General features: G+C 35.0%; 1 protein-coding gene across 1 annotated transcript in view; it reads left to right on the top strand.

Annotated features, from left to right (window-relative positions):
- Positions 1-12,775, top strand: part of PKHD1L1 (PKHD1 like 1) — a 180,183-nt gene that overhangs the window by 31,634 nt on the left and 135,774 nt on the right. Inside the window, 8 exon segments of the mRNA XM_063669026.1 lie at positions 621-691; positions 2,231-2,341; positions 4,677-4,766; positions 6,297-6,565; positions 7,730-7,821; positions 10,790-10,949; positions 11,231-11,366; positions 12,554-12,697. Coding sequence (XP_063525096.1) covers positions 621-691; positions 2,231-2,341; positions 4,677-4,766; positions 6,297-6,565; positions 7,730-7,821; positions 10,790-10,949; positions 11,231-11,366; positions 12,554-12,697 — 1,073 coding nt within the window.

Consider the following 12,775-nt stretch of genomic DNA (forward strand, 5'->3'; position numbering starts at 1 on the left):
AAGACAGACTGGGGTGGTCAGCAGAAGATCCCAGCCTTTATAAAGGGTAATCCTTCTGTATGCTTTTTTATGTCAATATAATTTCTTAAAATCAACTGTGGGGCCGGGCACAGTGGCTCACACCTGTAATCTCAGCACTTTGGGAGGTCGAGGAGGATGGATCACAAGGTCAAGGGATCGAGACCATCCTGGCCAACATAGTGAAACCCCGTCTCTACTAAATACAAAAAAATTAGCTGGGCATGGTGGCATTTACCTGTAGTCCCAGCTACTTGGGAGGCTGAGGCAGGAGAATCCCTTGAACCCAGGAAGCAAAGGTTGCAGTGAGCCAGGATTGCACCACTGCACTCCAGCCTGGCAACAGAGCAAGACTCTGCCAAAAAAAAAAAAAAAAAAAAAAAAAGAAATCAACTTTATTGAGATATAGTTTGCAATTCAGTAACAAATGTATATACCTATGTCACCAACAACCAAATCAAAATAAAGAACATTCTTGTCTTCTCCCAAAAGTTCCATCCTGCTCTTTTGCAGATTATGACATAATTTCTATCACTGAAGTTAAAAAAAAGTTCCTAAACTAAAGATCATTTGAAGCAGAAAATTTAACCTTTTTTTAACAGGAGTTTTCCACAGAAAATGGCATATTTTGTTTCTTCTCTCAATAAAATTGCAATGTTTCAAACATATGCAGGTATGTGACTTTTCTTTCACTCTGTTTTGGGGGGTGGGGGGAAGGCAGTGTAATTGATTTAATCAAACCAAAGACAATGAGTGTAAGGTGTATTATATTATTTGATGTACTGCTAGGAAAGGAAAAATGCCTAAGATGAGGAGTCTAACAGGAAGCTACAACATTAAGCAGGACCTCCCCCACAGCAGACAATATTCTTAGTTTAAGATTGATTGAAAAATAAACTCATTACACTAACACAGACAGCAGGGAAATTTGCATGTTTCAACTTTGGCTATTGGTAGAGGGAGGGAAAAAAATCTCCACTGTCAATCTTAACCAAAAACCAGTATAGAGGCCTCTCAATTTACGATGGGGTAACCCCATCATAAGTTGAAAATATTGTTACATTGAAAATGCATTTAATACACTGAATGTGTATTAGCTTAGCTTAGCTTTCCTTAAACGTGCTGAGAACACTCACACTGGCCTACAATTTGGCTAAATCATCTGACAACACAGTGCTCTGTAGAATACAGGTTGTTTACCCTCATCATTGCATGACTGACTGGGGGCTGCAGCTGGCTGTGCTGCTCAGCATCGGGAGAGAGTATTTACCGCATATCACTAGCCTGGAAAAAGATCAAAATTCAAAATTCTAAGTACTATATGGTTTCTACCAAATTCATTATATTTGCACCATTGTAAAGTCAAAAAATGTAAAGTCTGACTTTGGTAACTTGGAGACCATTTAAGCTGTCTCAGATTTATGCTCTCAGTGTGGTCCAAAAGAATCCTCAAGACAATCATAATTTAATTTAAAGAGGTTTCAGGTTGATAGTATCCCTTGGAGAGTATCAGAACAAACACAAATCATCCTGAAAGAATTGTACGTCACTCCCAGTCAGGAATAATGGAAAGATACATTTAGATTCCAAAGATGTCAAAAAAGGTGGGTCTTGGAATCAATCAAATGTGATATATCTTGGCTTTTCCTAGTAGTTTATTTAGTGTGAAATTCATATGTAAGAATACATAGATATTTGACAGAGTTAATAAGGATAAATTTTAGTAAGAATCTGCCATATGTCATGTATTGGGCTATTTTACAATATACCCACAACTTATATATACAAAGCCACAAGAAGTTCAATCATAGTTAAATGTATTACTCTAAAAGAAAATTATAAGAGATTAGTCCATAAACATAGGAAAGATTCATTCTTCAAGAGCGTATGGAAGAAGAAGTGGTTCTACCTGCCTTCCTGCTCAGCTCAGGTTTTCCTTACTTCTTTAATGCTCACATTACAAATAATGCTTTAATACCAGTCACCACTAAAGCCTGGTCCTCATGGAATGTAAGTCTCTGTCAATGCCATGTCTATTGTCCTTTTTGCAGGATTGCATCAGAGAAAGTAATGAAACACCTAATTCATGCAGTTGGTAATCTACTACCTGTGTTAGGCACTATGGCTAGGTAATTTGAAATTTTTAAAAAATCAGGCATTTGGGTTTATGTGTAATATTTATGATATTTTATTTAATGCGCTTTTCCCCCAGAGGTCACCACGATTTTCCCTTCACAAGGAAGCATTCGAGGTGGCACCACGCTGACAATAAGTGGGCGGTTCTTTGATCAGACAGATTTCCCCGTCAGAGTTCTAGTTGGAGGTATTTCTCATGGTTTTTGATATATTACCTTATTACCAAAAATTCTGCCTTTAATAATTTGTAATTAATAAAGACAAATTCTGTCTTTAATAATTTGTAATAATAATAATAGTCTTTTCTCAACTCATGCCTTCGATTGGAAGCTGAGTATTTTCACATAGTCATTTGGTTCTGGGGTTTGATACTCTTTCCATTGCAATTTTCCAGCAAGGGTCACTCCCTGAAACCTCATGTGAATAGGACCTGAGCTCTAGGGTTGGCACCAACAGGCTTTGTGTAGCAGCATTGTAGCTGCCATCCATGAATTCCTTGCCACAGTTTAAGGACACACCTATCCTTAATTTAGAAGCTCTTAAATGCCTTTTTTGAATGGTTGTTATTTCTCAGCGAGTTAGCTAATTATGAGGAAATTTAAAGTAATATTTTGGGTTATTCTCCTCATACTCTTCTCATATACTGTGCCTCATCTGGACATCAGTAATCACTGAAGATATTGGCCTTGGAAAGAGCAGTAATTTCAATGAGTTATCTGTTTATAAACGCATGTAGGACTTGGTTTTGTGGTTATGCTTCACTTTTATATGACCTGTCCAGATCTGTTCAGAGGTAGGGAGCTATGCAGTTCAAAAGAAGTGAATGTGATCGTGGGGATCTTCCCATTCAGCCATAATGACATCACTTCTATTGCTAGGCAAAATGCCCATGCAAAAAAGCATATGCATTTCCACAGTCCTCTTGCTCAAATACTTTCTACCTTTTACAGATTCTGCCCACAAGCCAGTCAAAATGTGATTTCAGAAAAAAGAGAAATGGATATTAAGCAACCTCATGTAATATTTATACAGTCTTCTTTCATGTCTGCATGAATCCTTGCTGGTCATTGGCATACATATTAAAACCTGGGCCATAAATATTTCAAATTTGTATAATGTATTAATCTGACCAGATTTTATGTTTTAAACATTAAAACCAGGGCCATAATGCACTTTTAATTTATATACTATGTTTTATAATCTGATCTTATGTTTATTTTGCATACGACTATGATACAGTTGATATGAAAAGAGAACATATTAGTTTTCTATCACCTTTCACTACCATTAATATGGCAACCAGATTCAAGATTTTGAATCCTCAATAATCTCCTGAAAACATGATGTTTATGTGTCTTCCCTTTGCTTCCAATAAAATGGGTGATTGGTTTAATATACTGTTCCTATTTGCTGTTTTCTGGTTCAAATTTCTTGCATCCACAAAACACTCAAAGTAGTGAAACGGGCTGGGTGCACTGACTCATGCCTGTAATCCCAGCAGTTTGGGAGGCTGAGGCAGGAAGATTACTTGAGCCCAGGAGTTTGATACCTGACTAGGCAATGCAGAGAGATCTGTCTCTACAAAAAAAGAAAGAAAAAAAGAAAAAAATTAGCTGGCGTAGTGGCACATGCCTGTAGTTCCAGCTACTTGAGAGGCTGAGATGGGAGGATTGCTTGAGCCCAGGAGGTGGAGGCTACGGTGAGCTATGATCATGCCACTGCACTCCAGCCTGGGTGACAGAGCAAGACCCTGACTCAAAAAACACACAATAAAATAGTGAAAAGTGGTGTCAAAATTTAAATTTTCCAGGCTATCAAACAAAACTTGGCAAAAATATCTCTCTCCATTTCCCTTGTCCTCACATTTCATGGGCTGCAATTGCCATTTCAGTGAATACTTTCTGAGGGCTGACCGTATGTGAGGCATTGTGAGGAACACATGGAGGTTTAAAACATAGACTCTTCTCCTAAGTCTAATTGTGCTTATGTAAAAGTTACAATAGCTATCTTTTAGGCTTTTTTTCTGTTTTGGTTTCAGTCTGTCTGTGAAAATGCCATTTAACAATTATTATCCCCCCTTTTTTTTTCATTTGAAGAACTTGGACTAAGCCAGCACTTTTTTCTACCGAAGAGGTCTAGGGTCATCTACCTTTGCAATTCTGAATGACATGGGTTTATTCAGCAACTTCTCTCCAAGGAACAAAATATAAGTTTTTACTTTGAATTCAGAAGTAACATTTTGTGCAAAGACATAGTATTATCAAATTTTTTATCTCAGAAATTATGAAATTTTCTATCTCAGGTTTGTGATGTTCCACCAGAAAAAAATGTTGCTTTGTGGAAGTATGACAATTATTATGTGAAAAGCTTTAATAGAGAATATGTAAAGGAAATAAAGAGCCCCAATTTTGCCTCTTGTTTATGCAACTTTGTTTTAATTGCAAAAGTGCTTAAAGATACACTGATGTGATTTGCATTCTGAAGTTTCAGTAGTAAAGGTTTTGTATCTTGCTTCTCTATAGGTGAACCTTGTGATATTTTGAATGTCACAGAAAATAGTATATGTTGCAAGACACCCCCCAAACCTCATATTCTCAAAACTGTATATCCAGGTAAGTTACCATAAGGGACAATGGCCATTTCTATATTTACATAAAAAGAATATATTAGTAAAAAATATTATTTAAACTTTTTAGAATTTAGAATTTGTAGTAAGAATTGTAAGAAATTTCCTCCAAGTTTTAAAATTTACATTTTCTGGACTAGAAAATATTTCTATTAAAATAGCTGCCAAAAAGCTGCACCTATGGAGAAAAACCCAGCCTAAATTATCAAGACACCCTACTGAAAACAGCACATCTCTACTGACAGAGTTTAATTATGCTTTTATTTCTAATTAAATTATGATAACTAAAACTTGGTACAGTCTACATAGAAATTTTTTAAGTGCCTTTTTCTGATTGAAAAAGATAAATAGGGGAAGTTAAATATTCACTTGTCTAGAATAATGTGGGAGTGAAAACAGGAGATGAGAGAAATGTTACTCTAAATTCTTTTCAGACTTACACCTTGTGGCTCAGTGAAATTGCTTTCCTATCTACACTAATACCATTGAAATGCTGTACATGTGTCTGCGTGTGGTGTGTATTTCATATCTTGTTCTCACAGTGAAAGTTGTTTATAATCATGTCTTCGTTTCACATTTGAAGCCAAATGAATTGTTTACGAACCTCTTAAATTTCTTTGGTTTGAATATTAGAAAAAAATGAACAGTTTAAGAAAATAATTTTGATAATTTATAATTGATGACTTTAAAGAAAATTGTGTATATCACTAGACACTGCTGCTGTAAAAGTATGAAGTGCTCAAAGCTTGTCTTCAACCAAATTCAGCTGAAGAAGGGTAGCCATTTTTTCCATATACAGACAACCTTAAGGCTGCTAAAGGAAGAAATAAGCCTAATTGTTATTGCAGTTGAAGGAAAAAAAAGAGAGAGATGGCTCCTTTCTGATTAGGAAAAAATTTAATCACAGGGTTTATTCTGGCAAGTATAGGTACAGTTTATTGAGAGTATCCAGTTTTTGATTCTGTCCAAGAAGGAGAAGAAATCCTAGAGTAGAAGTAATGTTTTTTTAAAAAAGTAAAACAAGTATTGAGAGAAATCTGAAAGCCAACAATTTCTCTTCTTTGATTAATGGCTTTGTAAGCCATTAATTTACTTTTGTTAGAATAGTCAAGGCAAAGGTTTTGTAATAAAATGGCATGAATCTTGAAGTTTTGCAACATCAGTTATATCGCAAGTAATAATTACTATATATTATCTTACATAAAGCACTTTTTAAATGCCAGATGTTTTACATGTGTATTATACATAATCCCTATAGCAGCCATGCAAATATTATTATTACTCCCATTTTACATATGTGGAAACTGAGGCTCAAATAAGTGAAGTAATAATGAACAAATTACAGACTGCCCTCTGACTGCAGGTACGTGTAGGGGAATGTGTAATTGTTTTGTTTGCACACATACTAAAAATATGAATTGATATACATAATCTATAACCAACACCCAAGTAGAAAGCCATTGAGACATTGCATTATGATCCTGATGAAAGTCTTATTTTATTTCATTACACTTAGGAGGGAGAGGCCTGAAGCTTGAGGTGTGGAATAATAGCCGTCCAGTACATTTGGAAGAGATACTTGAATACAATGAAAAAACGCCTGGGTACATGGGTGCCAGTTGAGTAGATTCAGCTTCCTATATTTGGCCCATGGAACAAGACATATTTGTTGCACGCTTTAGTGGATTTTTGGTGGCTCCAGATTCTGATGTTTATAGATTCTACATCAAAGGTGATGACCGTTATGCTATTTATTTTAGCCAGACTGGACTTCCAGAAGATAAGGTAGGGAAGCCTCAGAATACTATTTGATACTGTAAAAACATTATGGTGATATTTATATGTATCTTACTCTAAATCAAAATGAATGAACATATTAAAAATGTATGAGAAATGATGTCATGTGGTTTGGCTCGTGGCTATTATCCTGGATATGACACAAGATATAAGATGATAGAAAATCTACAGCCTACAAGAAAATTTCCCATACCTGAAATTATTCTACATTATTCTACATTTACTTGGTCATGAGATAAAATTCATCTCTCTATTTTGTTTTTTTATAAATAGAATTATACATTTAATTTCATATGTAGTTTTTCACATATTAGTATTAAATACTAATTTTATTAAATAATTTATATAATCACTATTTTTAATGACTAAGTAGTGTTATTACTTGGGTTTACCAAGCTTAGATAACCATCTCCCTACTGATAAGTTTTTATTTACTTCTGGTGTTTTATGACCACAAATAATACTCTATTGAACATCTATGATCATTAGACTTTTCTGTATTTGGGGTTACTTTGTTAGGACAGTTTCACAAATATGAAACTAACAGATCAAATCAAAGTAACATTTTATGACTCAACTTATGTGGCAAGATTGCTTCCCAAACTGGTTGTGTAAGTTTAAATTGCTATCTATCTGTAATTTATGAATTCTAATTTTTATCATAGTTTGTACTCCAAAGTGTGTGTACTCCAGAGATGGTATAATCATTCCTAATGGGAAGCCCAAAGTCCTCTTACTCTAGTGTGCAGAACCATTTAGCAATCTTTGGCAATCTAATTTGGATTAAATCTCTCAAAGTTCCCCACAGAGCAAAAGACTATTTTATTTGTCAATAACTACCTTTTTCCTGGTAAGTATCTTCTTAGTTTCCACTGCAGTTCTAATTGTGGAAAAGCTATGATCTGTGTAGTATACTTGGTACAGTAGTGTTGATGTTAGTGAAGGGTAGAAGGAATGAAGTGAACTTTGATAATTTAAAAAAAATTTATAGCATAGTAGATAACAGATCTTAAAAGAAAAATATAAAGTGGTTTTACATTTTTCTACTTATGAAATTTCTAAGACTGAAATAATAAATGATAAATAAATAAATGTTGAAAAGGTCTATTAATAAAATCTCCCTTTTCTCTGTCTCTGTCTCTCTGAGATTAGGTGAGGATTGCATGTCATTCTGCTAATGCCAACAGTTACTTTTCCAGTCCAACACAAAGATCAGATGATATTCATCTGCAGAAAGGAAAAGAGTAAGGTTTTTTCCTGTCATTAAATTACTGTGTGGTATTTACAAGCTTTAAGTTTGTATTTTAAAATAATTTCAATTTATTTTTATTGGTGGAAGTGATATTAGTTTATTGGCTTAATTTATAATTGGTCATTCTCTATAATTTTATTCAAATGTGTTTCTTGATTTTCAAGAATACTGGCATTCAGCTAACCAGGGAAATTTGAAGTCTAGATTAACCCTGTTGCAAAATTACACTTTTGTGAAATGTACTTGATCCTGTTCTTAGTTCTTTACTTGGACTTTTCAGTCAATCCACCCATCTAATTTTTCTGTTCCTGCAGCTGAGCTCTTCAGTATTGCTAGGGAAAAATCACTAAACCACATAGATTGTTGCCACTGTTAATATGTATTTGTTACTAACTGGTTTATTCCAGGCCCTGAGCCAGGTACTGGAAATTTAAGAATATTAAAATACACTGCCAGAACTGAAAGAGCATATCATTTAGTGTTGAAAGGTCAAGTCCAAGGAGCCAGTGAGTGGGATTATCATCCAAATACCAGATAATCCCATTCAAAAAACCATTCAGAATTCCTAGGAAACAGGAAGATAAAAGACATGATACATTCAAAATGGAGAAGGTGGTGGAATGGAGTTACGTGAAGAACATCAAAAGATGCATTTGCATCTGCTAGACTTTACTATATAACAAAGCACCTCAGACTGTAGCAACTTCAAACAACAAGTGTGTATTATTTTGCACAATTTTATAGTTGGCTGAGCTGTTCTTTTAGTCCTGGCTAGTTTATTTGGGGATTGGTAACCAAGAATGCCTCACTCACATGTCTAGAGCCTCAGCAGGCATGGTTGAGTCTTAGATATTTGGGGCATCCCATTGCACGTGGTCTCTCATCATCCAGGAGGCTAGCCCAGGTTTGTCACGTTGTAGATAGCTAATGCATACTGGGCTTAATACCTAGGTGATGATGGGTTGATAGGTGCAGTAAAGAGGGGAGTCCTAATGCACACACACTCTGCAATACTCTGTCTGTGCCATATTTGCTGATATCCCATTGCCCAAAGCAAGTGGCCAAGCCTAGACTCAAGGATGAAGAAATAGACTTCCCTTCTTGATGGGAGGAGTGATTTTTCTTTTAAGTTTACCACATCACCCTTTCAGATATTGATGAAGTTATGCTCAGAGGCAGCATCATGAGGATCTTATGGAATTGGACAGGGAGGGTTGGGATCAGTGGAAACTGGGAGCAAATTAATGTTCTCACACTTAATGTTCTCGCTGAGGTCTTAGTAATACTGACATGGGGAAAGAGTTTAATTCCTTTTTTATCCTCCTTCTTCTACTTTCCTTCTTTAAATATTAAACATTTTCTTCTATAACCATGAAAACTACTGGGCCAGGTCAAGATAAATGGAGTGCTTGATTAATCCCTACTGCAATTAAGTGTCAGTACATTTTCAGACTTTGACTTGGTTTTGGAAAACGAGTTCAGTCTACCAGCTTGGCAGGATGCACAGAGTTTGAATGAAAGCAACTCCTAATACATCTGCTGCCTGGTATCTGTGCTCCTGCAAAACCAGCTTGGAATTTACATACTGTGCTTACAATGATGGCTATGAAATCTGAAATTGAGGCCACTCTAGCTGGTTTATTGTAAAGTGGCTCTTCAAGCCTTTTCAAAGGTAGCTCATATTGCTAAATCATTTTACTCAAATATTAAAAATATAGTTTCATCTAGTGCATATCTTTTTGGTCACCTTATTTTGTTTGGAATTCTCCCTCAGTTACTAGTTTAAAAAATTTTGAATCCTTAAAATTCCCTTAGTGTTTGTTATTCATATGGATAATGGAATAATATCTATTTTATGAGACTTTTGTGAAGATTAAATATAATAGTGTCTGCAAAGTGCTTCGTTTATTGTCTAGCACAAAGAAAGTACCCAATTAATAGTTTTAAGCCACAAGTAAGGATGCAAAATTTTAATGGTTCTTCTTTGAATTCTGCTCTTTAATTAGTGTTGGTCATCTCAAGTCAGCAGAGCTGATGAGCAGGTTCTTATGGAAGTCAAGAGCCTGATATAATCCCCAAATATCAGTTCCATCGGGTGATGATCCAGAACCCCATCATTCTACACATATGAAACATGATAAATTTCCCTCATTCAGACTCTTTCATGAACTGTGGATACTTATTCTTCCTATATAAGAATATATGTTGAGTGATGTGAGACAATTTAGGGAAGCTCCCAGCTGTCCTCTCCAAAGATGTAAGCAATGGTGACCTTGCTAGAGATTTAGAGGAGAAGTAGTAATTTTGCACTCTCTTGTTAACAGCTGCTCAGTGAAGGCATTACCTTGGGTACACAGTAGGATGAGGGGCAGGAGACGTCAAGAATCAGGAATTCAAAATGTAAAGTGAAAATCCCATCCAGCTAATTGGAGGATCATAGTAAATCTGACCGGTAAAAGTTTCCTGAGGCGATGTTTTATTCCCCAAGTTACAAATGGAGCCAAATTTAAGGAACGTGAAAGTAGGAACTTTCATTCCTGACAAATATAACTACTCAGATACAAAATATATGCTATGTCTAAGCCTGCCATTTTCTTGAACACATTAAAATATTTAACCTCTGCATGTTGTCTGTGTTATATACCAGGGACAGGGTTATTTTTCAGGATCTTGAGTATAGGAAATAGTATTATCTTCTATAAATATTTATTGACTAAGCTGAATGAATTGATTATGAATGAGAACAACTTTCTACTAATGCAGATATCTTACATAATTCATTTTATTTTGGCAAAATGCTGTGAAAATTTTAACATTTGAATATTTAAAATATGAGAACTACAATATAAGTCATTTAACAGGCAGGCTTTTAAGATAATGTTGATATTTTATTCATTAAAATAATTTCATGGCAAGTGTTCTGGAAAAAAGTTATATTCATTAGTTACTCTATTTTCCAGATATTATACTGAAATCTTGCTGCAGGAGTATAGATTGAGTGCATTTGTTGATGTCGGACTGTACCAGTATCGAAATGTTTATACTGAACAACAAACAGGAGATGCAGTGAATGAAGAACAAGTTATCAAATCCCAGTCGACAATCATCCAGGAAGTACAGGTTTGCTATGATTGTAGTTCCACTAATAGAAAGAAAACGTTCGAAGGCAGGATCTCAATTTGATTATTAGTTTTTCTAGGTAAGATACTGTTTTAGGTGAAAGCAGTCATGGACAATTATTGAATTATGACTTTGAGTATTTGTGCGATAAGCCGAAAAGGCTGTTACTTGTCATTTTTGTAAAATAGAGCAATAAAGTGGTATTGAATAGCTGAATTATGATGCTTTTAAGATGTATGTATTTTTCATATGTTAAAAATGTTTTTTTAATTGGAAAATAGGTTATAACATTGGAAAACTGGGAAACAACTAATGCAATTAATGAAGTTCAGAAGATCAAGGTAACCAGCCCATGTTTGGAAGCTAATTCATGTTCACTTTACCAATATAAATTAATCTATAATATGGAAAAAACTGGTAAGTTCTAAATAATAAGGGAGATACTGTTTCTATTCATGTATAGATGTAGCCATAAAGTATTTGCTGTAGTCAAATTATACTGTCTGGAAAATATAGTTTTGATGATATGCTAGACAAAGAAGCAGAAAAATATATTATGGAAAAAAGCCTTCAGACTGGGATAGAAAATGACATCCATACAAATAACTTTCTGGCATATACCATCATTTTCTAATAATAATGATAAATATATATCTAAATGCACATGGAATTTATATATTTGTTACTCATAGGTGTAAGTTAAGAAAATAGGAATTGTGAATAGTCGACCCAAATGCCCATCAATGATAGACTGGATAAAGAAAATGTGGTACACCACAGAATACTATGCAGCCATAAAAAGGGACGAGATCATGTCCTTTTCGGGGACATGGATGGAGCTTAAAGCCATTTCCTCAGCAAACTAACTCAGGAACAGAAAACCAAACACTGCATGTTCTCACTTATAAGCGGGAGCTGAACAATGAGAACACATGGACACAGGGAGGGGAACAACCCACACTGGGGCCTGTTGGGGGGCGGGGTCGGCACGGGGAGGGCATTAGGTTAGGAAAAATAGCTAATGCATACTGGGCTTAATACCTAGGTGATGATGGGTTGCTAGGTGCAGCAAACCACTGTGACATACGTTTACCTATGTAACAAACCTGCACATCCTGCACATGTACCCCAGAACTTAAAAATAAAAAATTTAAAAGGAATTAAATTCATCATTGCACAGAAGTAAACATGACTTTCAATTTTTTACGTTAAATGATAGGCCTATGGAACACCAATTTATCAGCTAATAAACAACATTGCATTTCTATATTTTACAATAAATCCTAAAATACAACTTTTGCTACTACTGTTAATTGTTTTAACCAGTAAATATTGATGATTGCTTATTCTTTGCCAAATCCAATGATTATTACTGTGGGAATATTAAAACAATAAAATATCAGCCTTGTCCTCAAAGAGATCACAAATTAATTAGTCAATATTACTGAACTTGAATCAGTTTCAAAATACAATTTCTCTAAGTGATAACTTACGTGGTACAGAGTATAGGCGCTTTAAAAATGTAAATACAAGACATCAGTGTTGGCTGCGGTAGCTCAGAAAGATTTCAACTTTTCTGTTTGTTTGTTTTAATCCAATCAAAGTCTTCCTACCTGCTGATGCTTCTGAATTCATACTGCAATCAGCCTTGAATGACCTCTGGTCTATAAAACCGGACACAGTTCAAGTAATAAGAACACAGAATCCCCAGAGCTATGTCTACATGGTAACATTCATATCAACTAGAGGTAAGCATGTATTTAATTTTGTGCTTCTGTAGGAAACAAATGTATATCCTGTGCCACTCTAAAAGTTCCATAAGATGA

The sequence above is a fragment of the Pongo pygmaeus genome, chromosome 7 (assembly GCF_028885625.2).
Source record: "Pongo pygmaeus isolate AG05252 chromosome 7, NHGRI_mPonPyg2-v2.0_pri, whole genome shotgun sequence".
Classification (NCBI taxonomy): domain Eukaryota; kingdom Metazoa; phylum Chordata; class Mammalia; order Primates; family Hominidae; genus Pongo; species Pongo pygmaeus.